Source organism: Sorex fumeus, unplaced genomic scaffold, assembly GCF_029834395.1.
Source record: "Sorex fumeus unplaced genomic scaffold, SorFum_2.1 ptg000030l, whole genome shotgun sequence".
NCBI lineage: Eukaryota > Metazoa > Chordata > Mammalia > Eulipotyphla > Soricidae > Sorex > Sorex fumeus.
The window spans coordinates 21,797,388-21,819,032 of record NW_026606087.1 but is presented as its reverse complement, the minus strand read 5'-3'; the positions used below and the strand labels follow the sequence as shown (position 1 = coordinate 21,819,032).

The 21,645-nt window shown below is 54.4% G+C and overlaps 1 protein-coding gene across 2 annotated transcripts in view; it reads left to right on the top strand.

Annotated features, from left to right (window-relative positions):
• The window catches only part of TENM4 (teneurin transmembrane protein 4), a 371,175-nt gene that overhangs the window by 293,364 nt on the left and 56,166 nt on the right, over nt 1-21,645 (top strand). For both annotated transcript variants that reach the window (XM_056115823.1, XM_056115822.1), the window contains 6 exons: nt 1,506-1,767; nt 4,679-4,946; nt 7,608-7,751; nt 9,777-10,026; nt 12,999-13,019; nt 19,445-19,677. In XM_056115823.1, the coding sequence (XP_055971798.1) occupies nt 1,506-1,767; nt 4,679-4,946; nt 7,608-7,751; nt 9,777-10,026; nt 12,999-13,019; nt 19,445-19,677 (1,178 nt within the window). The remainder of the gene's footprint in view (nt 1-1,505; nt 1,768-4,678; nt 4,947-7,607; nt 7,752-9,776; nt 10,027-12,998; nt 13,020-19,444; nt 19,678-21,645) is intronic.

Genomic DNA, 21,645 nt, shown 5'->3' with positions numbered 1-21,645 from the left:
ACTTGTTCTCTGGCTCTGTTCCCCAACCCAGGAAGGGTCTGGCTCCCAGGAGGTGACGCCTTCATTCAAAATAAATGGCTTGCCAGTCTGTCCCGGGTCTTACATATTGGAGAATGTTGGTGCCCAGCTCCTTCTACCCAAGTGTAGGCTCAGAGAGGGCTGGGTGAGAGCAGAGAATGTGGTGACAAGCTTCTTCAGAGGCAGGGAGGGAAAGAGCCTCAAGCCACTGTCTCCTGCGAGTGTGGGCTGGCATTCGGACAGTTGAGTGCAAGATCTTTGCAGATTCTGGGCAGGAGAAGGGCAGGTGGGGAAATGGGATGGGCCGATGCCATCCGGTACATTTCTCGGGGGCAAGAGCAAGGTTCAGCCCTGAGCTCTCCAAGACCAGTTGCCCAGGTGCAGTGAGGACTGGACAGACTCACCCCACCACAAAGTAAGGACCCACTTTGGATGTTTGCTGGGCCGTTAGTTTGGGTAAATGCACGGCATCTCTGGCACATTCCTCTGCCATTCTAACCAGCCAACAACTGGCGAGGCTCTAGAAAGTCTCCATTTCAAAGAGTAGAATAAAAACTGTCGTGAGTAGCCAAACTGGTCGCTGCCTTTCTGTGGACAGAACAAGCTCCCAGTGGCTGGTGGAGTCATGGGACACGGGCACCCCCAGAGGGGACACTGGGAGAGGAACAGAAGGGCCCAGTTGGCAAAGGGCTCACATGCGCTGGCACCCTGTCACAGAGATGTCTCAGCGGTGGGACTGAGTCTCTGAGAGAAGCTACTTTTAGGATACAGTGATTCAGACGATGCCTTTAAACAACTCCGGGTATCATCCCCAGAGGTCCAGAGATCTGTGACATTCAAATGAAAATTGCTCAAGAGTCAGAAAAGTTCCACAACTTGAGAAGAATTCATTTGAACCTTAAGGTTTTTACAGATGTGTGTGTGTGTGGCGGGGGGGGGGGGGGGGGGGAACGGAATGAAATTCAGACTCAGAGAGGCTAAGTGACTTGCCCAGAATTGCACAGCAGTTCGCAGCAGAGCAGGACAGGCTCAGGGCTTGCTTCTGCCCTGCTCTCATTTGAATGCTCACAGCCTCCGAGGACCAGGAGCACCACCACAGAGGCAGCCTGCCAGTTCCCGGCAGCAGTAAAGGTGCATCCCCTACAAAGAATCCATCTTTTGTTGTTTTTTTTGTTGTTGTTTGTTTGGGTTGGGGTGAGAGGCCCACACTTGGCGATGCTCAGGGGTTACTCTTGGCTCTGCACTCAGGAATCACTCCTGACAGTGCTCGGGGGAACCATACGGGGTGGCGGGGACCACACCGGGTCAGCCACATTTAAGGCAGGTGCCCTCCCTGCAAGTCCTATGGCTCTGGCCCCAGGAGAATCTGCCCTTTGTAAAGCTTCCTGGAGCCCAGCCAGAGCTCAGGCGCCGTGGTCTCTCTCTCTCTCTCTCTCTCCCCCCCCCCCCCGGTCCCTGTCCACCTGTGTCCTCGACACCACCAACAGCTTCGACCTGGTCACCAACGGCGGCATCTCCATCAGCCTGCGCTTCGAGCGGGCGCCCTTCCTCACCCAGGAGCACACGCTCTGGCTGCCGTGGGACCGCTTCTTCGTCATGGAGACCATCGTCATGCGGCACGAGGAGAACGACATTCCCAGCTGCGACCTGAGCAACTTCGCCCGCCCCAACCCCATCGTGGCCCCGTCCCCCCTGACGTCCTTCGCCAGCTCCTGTGCAGAGAAAGGCCCCATTGTTCCGGAAATCCAGGTACCCCGTTCCCTCCTCTGTGCGCCTCCATTTCCCTGGGAACCCAGAGGAGCCCCTCGGGAGATGGGGAAGGGTCACACCTGGCCCTTGTACCCACCGGCCCCCACCCCACAAAGGCAGCCACGTTGGGGTGTAGGGGCTCACAGACACTCTGTAAACTGCCTGCGACCAGCGTTACCCGACCCCTCCCACTCTGCCAGCTAGTTTGGTTCCACTTTTCTCTTCCCAGCCACTATTATTATTATTATTATTATTGGGCTGGAGTGATAGCACAGCGGGTAGGGAGTTTGCCTTGCAAGGGGCCAACATGGCCAACCCGAGTTCGATTCCTCCGCCCCTCTCGGAGAGCCCGGCAAGCTACCGAGAATATCTCGCCTGCACGGCAAAGCCTGGAAAGCTCCCCGTGACATATTCGATCTGCCAAACACAGTAACAATTGTCGCAATGGAGATGTTACTGGGCCCGCTCGAGCAAATCAATAAACAATGGGAGGACAGTGACAGTGATTATTTATTATTATTCCTGATTATAATATTCATGATGATGGGATCTACCAGGAAGAGTACGGCTTGGGGGCCCAAACTGAGCTTCAGACTAACAGTGAAGTGAGAAAAAATACATATAAGGGGCTGGAGCAATAGCACAGCAGGTAGGGCATTTGCGTTGCATGCAGCCAACCCGGGTTCGATTCCCAGCATCCCATATGGTCCCCCGAGCACCGCCAGGAGTAATTCCTGAGTGCATGAACCAGGAGTAACTCCTGTGCATCGCCAGGTGTGACCCAAGAAGCAAAAAAAAAAAAAAAATACTTATGACCCCCTTTGCATAGTGCCTGGCACCTAATAAGTGCTCAATAAATGCTCGCTGGTGTTGTTATGCAGGTTATTTAGTCATCAGTTATTAGGCTTATTATTAGTCATTATTTATTAGTTATTTAGTCAGCAGTAATTAGGATTATTTGATAGAGGCTGTCTTCGGGCCAATTAAGGAACGCTGTAGCCCAAATCCACACATGCAAACGTTTTACCTAATTATCATTATTAAAGGGGAACCATTTGGAAAGATGCATTCTCTTTTCTTTCGCGGGCCACCTCTGGTGGTCCGCCTGGCTAGAGAGATGCCTTTTACCCGGATCGAATCAAGAGGAGTTCTTGGCCACACAAGGCTGAGTTTCTTGCTCTAGCCGGAGTGGGTTTCCCGTGGTGGGGGGACGAGAGGAGCTGGTGCGAGCAGGCCGGGGTCTGGCTCCAGAGCCAGATGGCGTGTCAGGCTGTGCCTTTGCGTGCCGCCATGCTGACCGGTGTGTGTCTGCTGAGGGGCTTCCCGGCCCATCCCCCGAGAAGGCAACAGACCCACATTGAAATTCTCACTGCGTCCCCGCCTCCTTCTCAGGAATTCAGCCTGTCTCAGCCGACAGGCTGACCTTTTTCGCACGCTGTGGCAGTCAGTGGAGACAGGTCTTGGTGGACAGCAGTAATTTGCTACTCAACCCTGGTTCCACCTCCGCCAGACCTTCCCCTGGGGGCAGGCACTGTGGAACAAATGAGGTCGAAGGTCCCACCCTCCTTCCACAGCTCCCTGGGCCAAGTGTCCGTGGGCTCTGCCGGGTCACAGACCTTGCTTAATGCCTGATGCATGAAGTACATGAGGACAGACCACATGCGTGTTCCCCGTCTGACCACCGGCTGACTTGGGCACACACTGACATTAGTTCATCTGATGTTAAAATATTCACAGAACCAATCAGAAGACTCCTTTTTTTTTTTCTTTAGGGGATGCTTCCAGACAGTGCTTGGGGGCCTCAGCGCCATCCCCCAGTGCTCAGTATGTGAGGCCTGTGGAATGCTGGGGCCTGCAGTGCTCAGGGGCCATCAGTGCCAGGGATGAACCTGGCCTTGTGCTTAGTCCTATATGTTTCCCCCCCCCCACACCCCCAGAGATGAACCCACAGGCCCTGCAAGCCTGGAACTTGTTCATGAAGATTGCCCAGGCTTACAGCCAAGCACTAGCATTTCCTGTGTTCGGGGAAAATGGGGTTGGAGTCCACAGGGAGGTGGACAGCACAGTCACGGCTTTCTTTGTGAAGGCCCAGTTCCTCCATGGACACAGGGTGGAAGCACCATTAACAGCTCTGTTGGCTGCAGTTGATTTTAGTGTCTCCTGAGCACAGAGCTAATGAAAGTCCTGGGTGTGGCCAAGCTTTCCATCTTGTGCCCCCTGGACAGAGTGCCTCCCCCCCGCCTCCCACCTCAACCTGGCTCTTCTCCCATCCGTGCATGCTGAGAGCCTGTGTGCAGATGCTCCTGGCCACCCGCCAAGGGTTCATGCGTGGGTCCTGCTGCATCAGGCTGCACGGCAGGGTCTGCCTTTGCTTTCCGAAGAGGAAAGGCCCTTGGACCCTCTCGCTGCAGGGATGTTGAAACAGCCCTAGGCGAGTCCACTACCCACATAAGTCAGGGGAAAGGGTCTTCCTGCTGCACCCCAGTGGCAGCCCCACGTCCTGGGAACATGGGGTAAGGCTCTGGGATGGGCATCTCAGCCCCATGATGCCCGGGCCGGGGTGGGGGGGTGCACAGACAAGGTGGCACCGTGGACTTCCAGCCATGGGAGCAGCTGTTGGCTTGATGTCTCACAAGCTGCCCCTTCACACCCTCCATCCTTTGAGGGGCAGAGCCTGGAGCATTACAGTCTGTGCCTGAATGGTGACCACATCACGTAGCATGGTGTGGTCTTTCATGCCTTTCACTGTCCCTGCACGGCCTTCTTCTCCCTGTCCTCTCCCTCCTCTGCCTCTGCAAACCCTGCGCCCCCTCTTCCTCCCTCCTCACTCTTGCTTCCACCTTTCCCACTTCCTTCCTTCCTTCCCCACCCCCCACCCGCAACTGACTCTCATTCTGGTCTCTCTCCCCAGGCACTGCAGGAGGAAATCGCCATTTCTGGCTGCAAGATGAAGCTGAGCTACCTCAGCAGCCGCACCCCGGGCTACAAATCCGTCCTGAGGATCAGCCTCACACACACCACGATCCCCTTTAACCTGATGAAGGTGCACCTGATGGTGGCGGTAGAGGGCCGGCTCTTCCGGAAGTGGTTCGCTGCTGCGCCAGATCTGTCTTACTACTTCATCTGGGACAAGACAGACGTCTACAACCAGAAGGTGTTCGGGCTCTCGGAGGCCTTCGGTAAGTTCCCTTCCTGGACCCAAAGACAGGGCCAGGAACCTCTTCGCCGACTTTTCTTTCTGTGCTCAGACACCCCAGGAGCTGCGTTGGCCTTGAAGAGCATTCATGACCCAAAGAGAGCAAGAATATTCGCCAAGTCCTGACACTTGGCCAGCTCTTTGAAATGGCCTAGAAAGCCCAAAGAGCCCTTGGCAAGTCCTGAGTGGTGTGTGATACATTAGAAGACGCTTTAGCCATGAAGAAGGAGGCACCCCAACATTGAGCTCCTGCCCCACCCCCATACTCTGCGTTGAAACTCACCCTTTGTGGCAGCTCAGATAGAGAAGGGAGCACCAAATAAAGGGTGTTGGGAGGTTCTCTGGATGGGAGATGCGTGATGAGAGTAGACTATAGACCGAACATGATTGCCACTCAATGTCTCTTTTGCAAACTACAGCATCCAAAAGGAGAGAGAGAACAAAAGGGAATGCCCTGCCACAGAGGTAGGGTGGGATGGGGGGGGATAGGGGCTAGGAGGGATACTGGGATCAGTGGTGGTGGAGAATGGGCACTGGTGGAGGGATGGGTATTTGATCATTGTATAAATGAAACCCAAGCACAAAAATTCGTAAGTCTACAACTGTACCTCATGGTGTTTCACTAATAAAACTTTAAGGGAAAAAAAAAAACTTCACCCTTTGAGATAGAGTCACCCAGGGCTGGGGATGAGGCTTAGCAAATCCTGAGGTGGGAAGGCCCTGGGCTCTGTCCTGGTGCTGCGGAACACCAACCCCCCAGTGTACATGTGTCTTCTCTGACTCTGAGCACAGAGTCTGGGGGTGTACGGACCTGGGACTCTTGGTCTGTTCATCAAGGTGTAGGAGCTAAGGTGTGGCCTTTCCTGGAAGTGCTTCTTGCTCACTCCCTCAGAGGAGTAGGCTCCCCGTCTGGCTGCCCTTTCAAAAAAGAAGCAGAAGTTGTGTTTAGGAGTCCAGGGGTCTGTTCATCTCAGCTTCCAGTGCAGGGTCCCAAACAGGAAGCCCCTGGAGGGCTGATCCTCCACCAACTTTCAGTTTTTCCTGAAACCTGGAACTCGGCTTGTGTTTCCACTCGCCTGAGTCCTCCAGAGGAAGCAGAGTGGACGCCATGTTGTGGGAAGAAAGAAGAAATGAGGCGGAGGGGAGAGGAAGTAGGAGTCGGCTGAGCTCAGGAACCTACAGAACCACCTGTGGACCAAAGTGATCCTCACGTGCTGCCATAGAAGGTCGTGGAGGTCCTGAGGGGCAGGGGCACAGCAAGGACGACGCCCCAGGAAGACCCTGGGTGCATTTGTTGCCTCGGCTTGGTCTCCCACCCTGCAGGAGTCCCCTGGGAGTAAAGTTGAATCTGTCACTTCTTCCCCGCACCCCAGCCCTGACCAAACTGCCTCTGATGCCCCTGCCCCACCCCCCCAGAACCCCAAGGATCAGAAGAGGCTGTGTTTGGCAGTCACCCCAGGGCAGGGGGACACACACCCCTGAATCTGAGGGGACCAGTAGGAGGTTTGGGGAGTCCAAGCCATGAGGACAGCCCACATCAACAGCACCCTTGTGCTCCCAGGTTTAGCTATCTCTCATGGTCCTCAAGAGATTTGGAGGGATGGACATTGGTCAGTCCCTGTCCCCGGAAGCAGTGTCTGTTCAGGAAGGGCAAGTGGTAAGTGGCCTCTGGTCTCTGCTGTTTCTTTCTTGTGGAGCAGACACGTGTGGGCTTTAACAAACTCATCTCAGGGCGCCTGTCACCCCAGGCTCTGCTGAGGAGTCTGGGATTCGTGAAAGAAAAGTGAAACCCACTTTGAGGATTTTCTGGCTTTGAGATGAAAGCAACTCACAGAGGGCCCCGAGTGAGCCTTGTGCTTATCCTAAGTGAGTGTTTTTGTTTTAGTTTCAGTTCTAAAAATGAATGCCAACCTTGCTAATGACAAACTGACACATGGACGATGAATGGAAATAAATTCATAGGCATTTCTAGAAAGAAATAAGATTACCTACTAACATCTAAGTCTATTTCCTTTCTTCACGGATGGTATTTCAGAAGGCATATCTCTCATGACATAGAATCAGCATTTTTTAGCTCAGCATCAGTCCGTGAGTGTTTCCATGGAACCACGTGGACTTCAGAACCATAATTCTCCTGATTGTGAGAATTCCTAATATCCCTGGGGTGGGTGTACTTTGGTCCATTCAACCCCTTGTCTCTTCTGAACCTTTGATTACTTTCAGTTTTCCGTTACTCTGACTCTTTAGATGCCTAACACCTTTTACACACTCCAGATTATTTCCCTAAGTCAATTCTTAAGGCCTTTAAAGTAGCCAAAAAATATCAGGTGTTGGAACATTGTATGACTGAACCATAGTTACAGAGTTGTACATGACGTATGTCGTGGTGATTTAATATTTTTTTAAAACAATTTAAAATAATAAAGCATCCAGTAAATTTGCTTAATTTTCTCTCAGACTGAATAATAAGGGATATTAAATAGCCGTGGTAGCCCTGTGTTGGCACACAATGGCCTAGAAAGCCCAACTCTCCGCAACTCCAAAGATGAGTAAGGGGGCTTGCATGTAAGTCCTGGCTGGGAGAAGAGATCTGTTCGCTTCTGCATCGGGGCCTTTCTTGGATTGCTTGGTTTTTGTTTTACAGTTTCCGTGGGTTATGAGTATGAATCCTGCCCAGACCTGATCCTGTGGGAGAAGAGGACAGCCGTGCTTCAGGGCTACGAGCTCGATGCTTCCCGGCTCGGGGGCTGGAGCCTGGACAAGCATCACGCCCTCAACATCCAGAGCGGTGAGTGACTCCCGGAGACCAAGAGCCCCAGGCGCAGTCTCTGGGGCCAGCCGGAGGAGGAACTTCAGAGGACTCAAGTGTGAGCAGTCGAAGGGGCTGCCAGGAGTGTTCCTCAGGGGCCGACCTGTGCTTGTCTCTCCCCCTTCCCTGGGCGTGTGAAAGGCCTCCCAAGTTCATGCTCTCGTTGGAGACCAAGGTCCGCCCAGCTGTTTCGCTGCTGTGCCCAGAACACGGCTCCCAGAGAGGAAGCCTGACACGTTCTGGGGGCACAGAGGAGGGGTCTCTCCACCAGCAGCTTTAGGAGTCTGTGAAGAGAACTGAACTGAGGCTCAGAAGATGTGTAAGACCAGCCCGTGTAGACAGCACTGAAGGTGGTAGAAAGAATATTCAAGAAAGACAGGGTGTGGGCTGTGGTGCAGAAGCAGAAGAGGCCAGCCTGGAGGAGGAGGCCCGAGTGCCTGAGGGAAGGGAGGAAAGGGACGGAGCAGCAGAAGCCAAAGAGGAGGGCGGGACATCCGGAGGCCATGGTTTCACCCCAAGGTTGGCATCCAAAGGCTTAGAGCATGGTCTGCAACCACCCACCCATGGTGGTCTAAAGGTGATGTGAATGCCTCGAAAAAATCAAGGCTGGGGGTGGAGAGACATTTACGAACTATTTCCAGAATTTACAATAGAATCAAGATTTGTAACTCGCCTTAAAATAATGACGCCGAAGAGGCACTCGCCACTTGTGACTGTGTCCAGCAGAGCCATAGTATCAACAGCGAGCGTCCGGCTGGGCAGCTCCGCAGGGAACAGCTTCTGCCAGGTCTGGCTGCCACTGAAACAGCAAAGGTGCATAGACACCAGCCCTGGGCCCTGTCTCCATGTGGCAGGGGTGTGTGCGTACCCAGGCTTGTCTGCACAGTCATTGGTGCCTGCTCTGAGAGTCATTCTGTGCTGCTCACCGAGGAGAATGAAAGGGGAAAGACAGAGTTTAAATGAAAACCTCCCCAAACAGTTTTAATATAAAGAGAAAGAGAGGTCCTAGAAAGATAGTCCAGCAGGTCGGCCATTTGCCTTGCGTGGGGCTGACCCAGGGCCAATTCCCGGCACCAAGTATGTGCCCATGAGCCCCACCAGGAGTGGTCTCTGAGTGCAGAGCCAGGAGTAAGACCTGAATGCTGCTGGGCAGGACCCCCAAACAAACAAACAAATAAATAGGGGCCCAAGCGATTCATACAGCGGATTGGACACTTGCCTTGCGTGCAGTTAACCCAGGTTCCATAGCCAGCACCCTGAGCACCACCAGGAGCAGTTCCTGAGAGTAGAGCCAGAACTAAACTTGAGCAATTCCTGAGAGCAGAGGCAGGACTAAACCCTGAGCACCACGGGGTATCATCCCCAATACCCCCCACCCTCCCCCCAAAAAAACAAGAAAAATAAAATAATAAAAAACAAAAAAACAAACACTGTCCTCCCGTTGTTCATCAATTTGCTCGAGCGGGCCCAGTAACGTCTCCATTTTGAGACTCTTTGTTACTGTGTCTGGCATATCGAATACATCACGGGTAGCTTGCCAGGCTCTGCTGTGCGGGCAAGATACTCTCAGTAGCTTGCTGGGCTCTCAAAGAGGGGCGGAGAAATCGAACCCAGCTCGGCCGGGCTGGCTTCACGCGCAAGGCAAATGCCCTACCGCTGTGCTATCGCTCCAGAAACTAGAAATGTAGCAGGTATGCCAAGGAGTCAGCAAACACGGTGCAAGGATTGGGAGGGGGCACCTCTGTCTGCATCGTTTGTGGGCCCTCAGGCGTCTCCTGGCCTGTCCCATGGTTGTGGGGGGGGAGGGGCTGGGGGAGTCCCGGGGCAGGACCATGCAGTGTCATGAGAGCTTGTGGACCGAGCCCTGTGGCTGCCCCCACACTCTGCAGCCCCTTATGGGGGAGGGGGGAGCCCTGGAGGGTCTTGAGTTTATTGCCCGGTGGAGTCGACTCGAGGGCCCTTTCCTGTGCCCTGGGTGAGCCCGTGCCTCTGCCCCTGTCTCAGGCATCCTGCACAAAGGCAACGGGGAGAACCAGTTTGTGTCCCAGCAGCCCCCCGTCATCGGGAGCACCATGGGCAACGGGCGCCGCAGAAGCATCTCCTGCCCCAGCTGCAACGGTCTGGCTGACGGGAACAAGCTGCTGGCCCCCGTGGCCCTGACCTGCGGCTCCGACGGCAGCCTCTACGTCGGCGATTTCAACTACATCCGGAGGATCTTCCCCTCGGGGAACGTCACCAACATCCTGGAGCTGAGGTAGGTGCCTGTGCCCACTGGGAGCCTTTGCCACCCTTTCCCGGGATTCACTCTGTGGTCCAGCTGCCCACCCCCACGACAGAGCTCAGGCCAGTGCCCACCCTCAGGCTCCGGGACTTTTCTCTCTGTGCAGCGCACAGGCAGGGACCTGACTGGGAGCTCTGGGAAGCAGACGTTGCTCCCCCAAGCCTTTGTCGTGAAAACAAGTCTTCTCAGGCCGGCAGGTGCCCTCAGATGAGGTAGAGGGCTGAGAGCAGCCCCCGAGAACTGGCCTTCCGTCAGTCGTTCTGTTTCCCAGCACCGCAAAGATTGGAATCGGTTCTGTGAGCACTTCAAAGAGAAGGGGTGGCTGCACCACACAGCCAGGGCCCCTGCAACCAGGCCTGTCCTGCCAGTGGACACTCACCAGCACTCAGAGCTTGCAGCTACCCCAAGCTGAGGGAAGGCCCTAACTCAGCAGGGGAGCCCGCTGTCGTCTGAAGAGAAAATGCACGGCGGACAGCATCGCCCATCTCCTAGGCCTGGTCCATGTGAGCAGGGCTAGAGAAGCACAGTCTTCTCCAGAGAGGGCAGAGAAGGCCTGCAGCAGTGGGACAGTGTTCTGGCAATTTCTTTTCTTTTCTTTCCTTTTGGGGCCACTCTCTCGGCCATGCGCAGGGCTTACTCCTGGCTCTGCGCTCAGAAATTACTCCTGGCAGTGCTTTGCGGATTGTATGAGTTGCCCGGGATCGAACCCAGGCCAGCTGCGTGCAAGGCAAGTGCCCTGCTCACTTGTGCTAGCCCCTCTGAGTGATTTCTAACCACTGCCCTTCACAGTAGGCCTCAGGGGCGGCAGCGTATGAAGCTCTGGCTGGGATCAAGCCCTGGAATCAAAATCAGTCAAGAAATCAGAGGTTGGGTCTGGAGCAATAGCAAAGTGGGCAGGGCGTTTGCCTTGCACGTGGCCGACCTGGGTTCAATTCCCAGCATCCCATATGGTCTCCCGAGCACCGCCAGGAGTGATTCCCGAGTGCAGAGCCAGGAGTCACCTCTGAGCACTGCCGGGTGTGACCCAAAAAGAAAAAAAAAAAGAAAAAAGAAATCAGAGGCTTGGAGAATTATGTGCGGCTTCTAGAATAGACAGAGGACCTGTAAGCAGAAGGTCATCTCATAGCTCTGGCCCGGCAGAGAGCAGCCATGGGGTGGGGGGGGTGGGAGGGTGGCGGGAGGGCTTGTTAGGTTATTTCCTGGGGTCAGCACGTGCTCAGATACTCAGGTGAGTGAGATTAGCGGGTGGACCAAAAGCTGTCACAGCCCTCGGGAGGCATTGTTAGTATCCACCCCTCTCATAACCCGACACACACACACTCACACAGAGACAGACGCACAGACACACACACGCACGCTCACACAAAGACGGACGCACAGACACACACACGCACGCTCACACAGAGACAGACGCACAGACACACACACGCACGCTCACACAGAGACGGACGCACAGACACACACACGCACGCTCACACAGAGACGGACGCACGGACACACACACGCACGCTCACACAGAGACGGACGCACAGACACACACACGCATGCTCACACAGAGACAGACGCACAGACACACACACGCACGCTCACACAGAGACAGACGCACAGACACACACACACGCACGCTCACACAGAGACGGACGCACAGACACACACACGCACGCTCACACAGAGACGGACGCACAGACACACGCACGCTCACACAGAGACGGACGCACAGACACACACACGCACGCTCACACAGAGACGGACACACAGACACACACACGCACGCTCACACAGAGACGGAAGCACAGACACACACACGCACACTCACACAGAGACGGACGCACAGACACACACATGCACGCTCACACAGATGCACATAGAGACAGACACACACAGACATGCACGTGTGTACATGCACAAGGAGACAAACAGAGATGCACAGATATACACTCACACAGACACATGCACACTTGAACATTTACATACAGACACACAGAGGCATACCGCACGCAGAGACATACACCTTACATGCTCACAGAGAGGCACACACCCACACACAGACACATAAACACCAACACAGACACACACAAACGTGAGTGAGGAGGTCTCTGGCCACCGCTGGAAGTGAGGCCCACAGCCTGTGGCCTCAGAGCAAGTGAGAAATGAGACTGAGTGAGAACCCGATGTCCTCTGGCCCTTTGCTCTCGCTGTGGGTTTGACCCCCAACAGACACCCTCAAGGGGAAAGGCTACTATATCCCTGCCTCCCCCCACTCCATCTCTGGGATGAGCACAGAAGGGGCAGAGAGCCGGCCCACCCTGGCAGAGAAGCCGCCCATCTTTTCACCAGCCCACCTGCCCCCTGCACCTCCTTTTCCAGCTCTCCAATCAGACCCTCTTTTCCCAGGTCCCCTCCTGGCTATGGCAGAGACTGTGGGAAAGGGTGGAGAGGGAGGGAGAACATGAAATTCAGAAAGAACACTAGATATGCCGCTAGGTTGGCATCTGGATGTTCCCGCTGCTCTGTGCCACTTTGCCCCAGATAGTCTGAGCCCTCCAGTTCTGCACCCGCTATGGCATGAGGTGCCGGCCACTGCCAGGGCTGCTGACGGGGCATGGGCGGGGGGGGGGCAGGAGTGCGCACAGAGACACGGTCGTGAGCGTATGTACCCCAAGAGCATGTCCGTCTGGGGACTGTCAGTCTTAGTCCTGGAGAAATTGCGGAACTGTCCACGCAGCCCGGGGTGGAGTGCGGGGGAAGCCAGGCCTTGTAAGTGAGCTCACTGACAAGTAATATCCAGGATCAGATACATCAGTGTCAGGACTGCTGAGTCTTTATTGGTTACGGTGTTGTTCGGTGCCGCAGCTGTCAAGTTCTCAGGCTGCTAATCATGCTTCTAACCCTGCTGCTAACACTTCATTCTTTCTTCTATTCCCTGCTCTCCCGTCTTCTGTCAGAAATAAAGATTTCAGACATAGGTAAGCCGACCGGCGGAGACTTGCCGTCCCGCTCTCTGCCTTGTTGCATGTGCTGTGGTAAGCTGCACGTCTCTGCCCCACGGTTCCATGGCCAGTGAAGCCTGGGTGACGGGAAGTGGCCGGGGACAGTGGCTCACCGGGAGAGGAGTCGTTACTAAGGGCAGGGTGGGTGCCAAGAGCCTGAGCTCTGTCCTCTCTAGCAAAGCACAGCAGCTGCCCCTCTGCTGTGCTGGCCTGCAGACACGAGGGATGAGGGATGCGCTGAGCCCCGGGCACGGCCGTGGGCACCTTAGGCTGTTGCATTCGGGCGTCTCTGACTAGACTATGCCAGGTGAGGGCAGCAGAAGGTTTAGCTGCCAGAGAGCTGGGGGGGGGGGGGGGTGCGTTTAGGCCACAGGAGCCCGCTGAGAAGAGCATCCTTGGGTTGGTTGTCATGGAGACTGCAGCAGGCGGCAGTGGGTCTCGTCCCTTGCACTGAGACACAGACTGTTGGTCAGCATCACCTGCTAACGCACCCAACTCCTGAGTGAGTCCCCTCAGAGTCCCCAGTCCCACAACCCCATGGGCAACTCACCCCATTTCCGGTTTCATCATCCAGGACCTGGGGTGAGTCCGACTCGGGTGCCTTTTGCTTTTCTGATGCTCAGCCGTCTGTGGGCATGGCATTGGTAATTTCAAACTTCACGGGCTACAAAGTTGCTCAAGTAAGCCATTGTAGACTGGGACATCAGGGATTTTGCTTCTGCCTTGAAATTTTCTAAGAAATGACATTGAAGAGTTGAGTTCAGAGCTGAGGAGTTGCCTGGCCCCCGTTCTCTGTGTGTGGCTCCTGCCAAGGGTCCTGTGGGTCGCGTGCTGACAAACCTGGAAGGAATATAGGAGTCGAGGAAACGGCTCCCTGCGCTGAGCGCATGCTTTGAATATGGGAGCCTGGAGTTTGATCCCCTGCCCTGCACTGCACAGAGTCCTGCTCATGGAGCTGGGAGTTACACCCAAGCACCATTGGAAAGTAAGGAAGAAGATAAGGAAGAAAGAACATCCTAGAACGGGAGAGAGAGAGACACACCATCAATAGGACCCGTAGGCATACTACGTGTCTCCGTGATGAGATGGGGTATGAGCCCCGTGTTTGAGTGGAGAGAGGATAAACGAGTGTAGCTCATTCCCCATGAGCAGAGGATGGGCGGAATCATCTCCGTGGACCCCAGCATCCCCTCCCCAAACCACCCTCTGTAGCTGGGGCTCATGGTCTTGTCCATCTTTAGGGACCAAACTGAAGACCCCCCCCATCACGTGATCCTGGGTGGTATGGCTTTTTCTCTGAGCTGGAAGTTTCCTCCGTAGTGCCTTTGGTTAGGAAGGCTGTGAGTCGGGCAGAGAGGGGAGCTCCCAAGGTCGGCGGTGGCAACTGTGCCTCCAGCTTCCTCCAGCCGAAGACACATGCTTTAAGTCTGGGGACAGCAGTGGAGCAGGAAATCACAGGGGTCTGTTCTGATATACCCGAGTTGCCGCAGTCAGCAGGGGAAACGAGTTCTCATCAACACCGCACTGTCAAAAACCGGGACTGGGCTGCTTCCCCAAGGAGGGGCTCTTCCTTTTCTATGACTGAATCCTAAAGGGATTTTCGGTGGTTTTCCCGTGGCTGACTCTGGACTATGAGTTGGTGTGAGCTCTCAAGTTTTCTGCAGGAAATACAGAACATGAGGTCTCAAGTTTTCTGCAGGAAATGCAGAACACGTTTCCTACAAAGGTGCTGGGTGAGCACTTGGGCTGAGAACCCTGCAGCCAGCATTCAGCCCTGAAGTCCGAGGGGCCACTTGGGAGCCAGTGGACCCGGGCTTCCTGTCTGACAGGGCTCTGTGCACTCACCTGACTCACCCCGTTTCCGGTTTCACCATCCGTGTTCTGGGCCAAGTCGTGACTCGGGCACCTTTTGCTCTGATGCTCAGCAGTCGGTGGGCATGGCATTGGTGATTCCCTCAGGGGCTAAAACATTTCCAATTAAACCAAACTAGAAGGGGGCGGGGGATTTTGCTTTTGCCTCGGAATTTTCTAAATGACATTGAAGACTGAGTTCAGACTCGGATTTTAACTGGCACCTGGATTTTGGCAAATCCCTTCCTCTCTCCGCATCTCTCTCTCTCTCTCTCTCTCTCTCTCTCTCTCTCTCTCTCTCAAATAAATGTCGGAAGCACACTCAAGAACTTCTAAGATTGTGTTGTCTTCATCAGGAGTATTTCCTACCTCTTGGCTCCCAGGAATCAAGTCAGTCTCAGCCCAGGTCTGTGTGAGTGGCCCCAGGTCACATACATCTTTTGTCAGCCCAAATCTCATGCAGGGTGTACACCTTCCTGGAGCCCTGAGTATTCCGGGCCTTTTGCTTCGAATATCCACTCAAGCAGGAGGATCCTCACCTCTTCTTAGATCCCTTGTGTGGGGGCCCCTGGGAGCTGCGTGACGCCTGCATTTTGGACGCGAGCTTCCACCAAACTTGCTCTGTATGTGAACTTTTTTTTTTGGGGGGGGTCACACCTGGCGATGCTCAGGGGTTACTCCTGGCTCTGCACTCAGGAATTATTCCTGGTGGTGCTCAGGGAACCATATGGGATGCTGGGAATCAAACCCGGGTCGGCCGTGTGCAAGGCAAATGCCCTACCCGCTGTGCTATCACTCTAGCCCCTGTATGTGAACTTTTAGCCAGGATCTTCACTGCCCTGAGAAATAAATCAAATGGGCCAACATTAACTCTGACATGCTTGGCTTTTCCATCATGCAGAAGCATAATTATTCTGGAGACTTCTCAATGTGACTTGCCGTCTCCATTCGAGGGACATTTTTATTCTTTCTATGAAACAGGCTCCCCGTTCCTGCAGATTAACACGCTTGGCCCATCACGTTGTGCATTGTGTCGTCAGTAGCCCTCGGAAGCAGATGCGATCGGCTCCATTTCTCAGAGGAGAAAGTGGAGGTCAAAGTAGTGCGGTCATTTGTTCAGGGGTGGGAGACCTGGCCTCTGCCCTCTGCCCTTAGGGCTCTGCCAAGGCTGCCTCCTTGTTGGGAGGCAGAGCTGCTGCGCTCTGAGGGGCACTGCTTGCCCTGCACCCAGGGGGCTGCCCGGCTCCCTGTTGCTACCTGGGAGGGTCTGCACTGCATAAGACGCACAGAGAGAGCTTGATGTCGTTCCACTGAGTGCAGGAGTGCCCCTGTGCCCTCTGCCTCAGTCACCTCCTTATGTGTATGGAAGTGAGACAGGGTCTGTGTCTCCCCTGGGCCCCATCTGCTCTCAGCCCTGCTCCGTAAGCCAGATGGGATGTGGCGGGAGGTCAGAGCACAGTCAGACTTGAGCCCTGCCCTCAGGATTGGACACTGAGCCCCCTTCCCAGCTCAGGCCTGGGGACTTTCCTGCTGCCTCGACTGCCCGGCGGTCCGGCACTCCAGCACCCCCAAGCAGCATCGCATCCTCTGCTCCAAGCAGAGACCCCTGCCCCCCACTGCACTCAGAACTGCTGAAATGCACTCAGGGATCACTCCAGGCAGTGCTCTGGAGACTCTGCAGCAGTTGCATGCAAGGCAAGCACCGTTCCCTCTGTGGGTCTCTTCAGCCCCCAGACCTCTGTGCCAGCCATTCCCCTGTGGACAGCCCTGCTCTGGGGCCACGTCCTCCAGATCTCCTCGGGTCTCCGTCTCCCGTAGAGGAGGTAACAACCCAGACGTCCCGGCCCTTTCCTCCCACATGCAGGCATCTTTCTCAGAGGTTCCCAGGGACCCTGGCATGGAACTGATTGCGAATCCTTACTCTGAGATCATTGGCATTTCCTGGGCCTACTTGCAGGTCACTCCTGCTCAGTCCCACGGGCCTGCCTAGACCACTTGCTCTGCTCTGCTCTGCACCAGTGCCAGACCAAGCACACAGAGCTGCTGCCTGCCTTCGGGGGCCTTGGGATATTCTTGAGAAGACAGAAGGGTCTATCAGGATCTAGAAGGATCCTAGAGGGATCCTGGCCCCTGACAGCTGAGGAATGGGGCTTCCTAAGCCTTGACAGGCAGCGTGGGGCAGTGGGGAAAGCCCTGAGTCAGCACCCCGCGGCTCTGAGGGGGAGCTCCCATCTGCCCCACGTGGTTTCCGGTCCTGATGATTCCCAGATCACCTCTCCCAAGCTCAATCTTATGAATGTCCCCCCACCCCACCCCTACCCAGCAAGCTTCTAACTCAGTGGTGGTCATGAGGAGAGCGAGGTGGTGTGTTTCATGTGGCGCCTGTGTGTGTTGATGGGGGCAACCCCACGCCAAGGGGAGCAAAGGTTTCCCACGAGACTGGACTCCCAGCATGGGTGCAGTGCGTCCGCTAAGGGTGACCCAAGAAGTGATTCAATATGGGTCCAGGGCTCTGGAGCTGTGACCTGTAGAGCAGTGATGGGACATCGCGCACAGGACAGGCAGGCCAGACCAGGCAGTGGCTGAGCCGACAGCTGCAGCAGGCATGGAGTTGAAAGGGCTTCGGAGTCAGGGACTGTTGAGATCTGGGCTTGTCTGGAGACGGGCTGTGGGTCCTGTGAGTCCAGAGCCTCCCTGAGCATGCAGCCAGGCAGAGGCAGGGAAGAGGGTGTGCAGCAGACACCCATGGCCAGTGTGGGGCCAGACTTGCCCACAGGAAACGGGCTGTGGGAGGGAAGCAGTGAGTGGACGGGAGGCATGTTGACCTGGGGATTCGGTCAAGGAAGACTGGCTTGGCGGGGCAGGGGGATGGGGGGGGGGGGGGAAGGAAGCATCATCCCTTACTTCAGAGGGAGACTGAGAAGTTTCAGGGCTGAGAAGACAATGAAGTTTTTTTTTTTAAATGTGCATTTTGGCTGAATTTGGGGAGAGAAAATCAGAGATAAAGTCTTGGCCAGTTTGAAGTGGCCAGTCTTCCAGACGCGGGCCTGAAGCATTGTGGTTAGGATCAAGGGCAGCCAAGGTCACGCGAAGGTCTTCAGAGACCCTCACACTGCCAAGAGTCTGTGCAGAGCCTGTATGACGTCTGGGACCTTCAGCCTGGAAGACGCAGTTTGATTCAAAGGTGCCTCTTTGAAGGTTGGCCTGGCCAACCTAAAAGGGCATCTTTCTAGACGCATTAAATTCTGTTCCTTGCCCATCGGCAAAGCACCCCCGCTTTCTGGTTCTCGAGGCACAAACTCACTCAGTCCCCAGAATCTCGGGTACAGCGTGTCCCCCCCAATCTGATGAAAATTCCCAGGGCCAGGCCATCATGTGGCAGACTTCCCAAAGATTGGAAAGAGGCTACCCACATTTCGATGAAGTTTGAGGGCCAGTAATGCTCAAGCCGTGCCTAGAAACTGTGAATTCACTTCCTGGAAGTTCAAATTCCAATTCCAGCGAGGCCTAGACTCAGAAGACAGTGTAAATCTATACCATACTCCAGCAAAATGCAGGCTTCCTAAGAGACCTCCTGTGGTCCGCTCCAAAAGCAATGGTGGACGGGTGGCTAATAAATAGAATCACAATTCGGATTCTTGAGAATCTACTCCGCGCTGTGTGAATTTCCTTCCTCTCTGCTAAGATTTCCTTGACACACTGGCAGGGTAGCTGGGGAACATTCCCGTTCTGTAAGGGGAAAGAGCCTGAGCTTCAAGAGGTGCTGAACTTGCTGGGCTCTGAAACTGGAACGTGTCAGAGCTGCCCCAGGCTGATCTGGAAGGCAACTCTGCTCACCACTGTGCCACCAAGGCCGCCACCCCCACGCTGATCTGATCCCTAGGCCTGCCCGCGCATCCTGCCATGAGTTTGGGGGGTGCTGCCGTGCTTCACGCTGCCTCTGCATGGTCCTGCTCGGCCCCTTTCCCCAGGGCACCGCCTGGTCCTGATGCTCTCTGCAGAGAGAAACAGAACCTTCTTCCCTTCTGGTTATGTTGACCTGAGTGTTGCTACAAATCACAAGCTTATCCAGTAATTCGTTTACGCCCACCTGCAGGCGGATGCTTCTAAGGCCCCTGGCTTGTTCCCCGGAGTCTCCGGAGGACTCAGTGTTGATATTGAGAATGGGCCTGGCCAAGGTTATTTCTGCAGGTCCCTAAGCTGGGAGCCCTCTCCCCTCGGGAGAAGGGCTCCTGATTTGAGCTCTCCAGGTGTGTTTGCTTCTGGCTTGGATTGCCAGGCTACCTGTTGATGAGTCTCACTGAAAATTGTTTCAAGGAAACAGGTGGCCGTGCCACTCCGCTGGGTGTCACGATCGTTAGCTTGTGTAGCAACATTTGGGTTGAAGGGAGAGTCAGGCCAGCAGCTGGGGTGAGGAAAGGTGGAGAGCCATCAGCCAGTCTGGTCCATCATACCCCATAGCGGAGGCGTTGCATGGAATGCAGCTCTGCGTGCCTGGCTGCCTGGCAGGAAGGAGGAAGACACTCACCCCGTGTGCCCTTGTATTTCAGTCACAGCCCAGCGCACAAGTACTACTTGACTACTGACCCCATGAGCGGGGCCGTCTTCCTCTCTGACACCAATAGCCGACGGGTCTTCAAGATCAAGTCCACAGTGGTGGTGAAGGATCTCGTCAAGAACGCCGAGGTGGTGGCGGGGACAGGGGACCAGTGCCTGCCCTTCGATGACACCCGCTGTGGGGACGGCGGCAAAGCCACTGAAGCCACACTCACCAATCCCAGGGGTAAGACCATGCTCTTGAAACCTCGTCAGCAAGCAGCCTTTAATGGCTGCCAGATCAATCATGCAGAAAAATTAAATTTTTTTTAAATGTTGGAGACTATCAAGAATTCCGTAGCAGAAAGGTGCTACAATTGTCATCAGCCCTCCTGCCAGGAATCTTCCCAGTCCATTCTCACCTGGTCTTCTTTTTAAGTTGTTCGTGTCTATGCTTACTAAAAATCAAAACCAAAAGAAAACTCTTTTAGCAGCCTGCTTTTTCCCTAGAGGGTTGGTCGTGAGCATTGTCCGTGTCATTGTCCCCATGACGTTCCCTATGTCAGGCTCTGTGTCATTCTTTATGAATACTTTTTCCATCGCTGTTTAGTATACCACAAAATAATGTCCCATCATGCATCAATCCCTTGCTGTTAGACATTTGTATTATCGCTCCTATTATTCTGTGAAATCATTGCAGTATATCTTCATTGCACATACTCATGTGATAAAAGGGTGGTTAATTGTATGTTTTCATTTTGAGTCCTTCAAACCTTGTACCTCTAAGCCAGAGAGATAGTTGCACAGGTAAGTCACTTACTTCCCTGGCACACAGTCAACCTGGGTTCAGTCTCCAGCACTACATTTGATCCACTCAGCACCGCCAGGAATGATCCCTGAGTGTAGATCCAGGAGGAAGCCCTGAGCATCACCACAGTGGCTTAGAAACAAACACGTGTACCTCTTCCTCCCCACAGTCATAATGTTTCATTCACAGATGCACAGGTATTTGCCATGGCTTGGCACACTGTGGTCACATGATCACTTTCACTCTAGCAGACCAAATAAGGCCTGAGCATGGGTCAGTCAATGTGACACAGGAGAGCAGGCGATGGACCGCAAGAGGGGAAGAACTGAGGTCCAGAACCCCAGGTCCAGAGCCAAGGGAGGCCCAGGCACAGGGTGACTAAAAGTTTTGCAGAGGGAAGTCACATTCTCCCCAGCATCCATCAGCAGAACACTCACTGCTGCAGGCCCTACACCCAGTTGACTCCCCTGTCAGCCTCAGTGATGGCAATGGAAGAGGGGGCATGGTACCCACAGCCACCCCAAGAATCTTTCCAGGGGTCAAAAGTAATCTCTTTCATTTAATAGCCTATGAGGATATTATGAGTGATTCTGTTACTCGTGTCAGAATTCACAGCTTCTGCTAGACCCAGGGTGCCTCTAAGAATCATTGTAAAAGTGGTTGGTACATGCACTTTCAGTCTTTCTGAAGTTCCCAAGGAAAGCTCAGGTGGCACACCAGCCAACCCAGCTGGCTAAGTCAATGCCAGGCCCAAAGATTCAATGCTGCTTCGGCCCTGCAGTGCCAGGACCACAAGAGCCACATGTGGTGACGCTTGGGTGCCTCCAGGGTCAGATTTGGTGGTGCCTGGAGCAAGGGGCCATGTGGTGTTGGGATCGGATTGGGGCAGAGGCAAGGCTGCATGGACCCTGTACTACCTCCCCAGGCCAGATACATGAGTACTTTGGAGTCAAACTGGGAGACTAGCCAAAGCGGACAGTCCTATGTCTTACCCAAACACTGCCCACCAATAACTGTTCCTGTGGGTGAGTCTTTTGACCTCTTCAAGGCTCATTTTCCTCATCTGAGTCCAGGAGCTATACCACACAGTGTGGCACAGATGAAATGTTGTCAGGAATGTGAATTCTTCATCTAACAGTATCACACACATGATCCATGTCTTATCAATGGTGGTTGATAGGATCATTGTTTAGTACAGGACAGTGGAGCAGCTTCGATCCTCTCCGTCATCATGTTGTGATGTAACTCTCTTTACTGGGATCAGACCGTATGCTTCATCACTTGGTAACTCTGAGAGGTGACTATTGTGGCATCCATGGCTAACTGTGAATTCCCAACACCAAGAGAGTAGCCAGGAAGGACAGGATCACCGGGCATGCCCCTAAAGGCACTGCTGAGTGGCTTCTG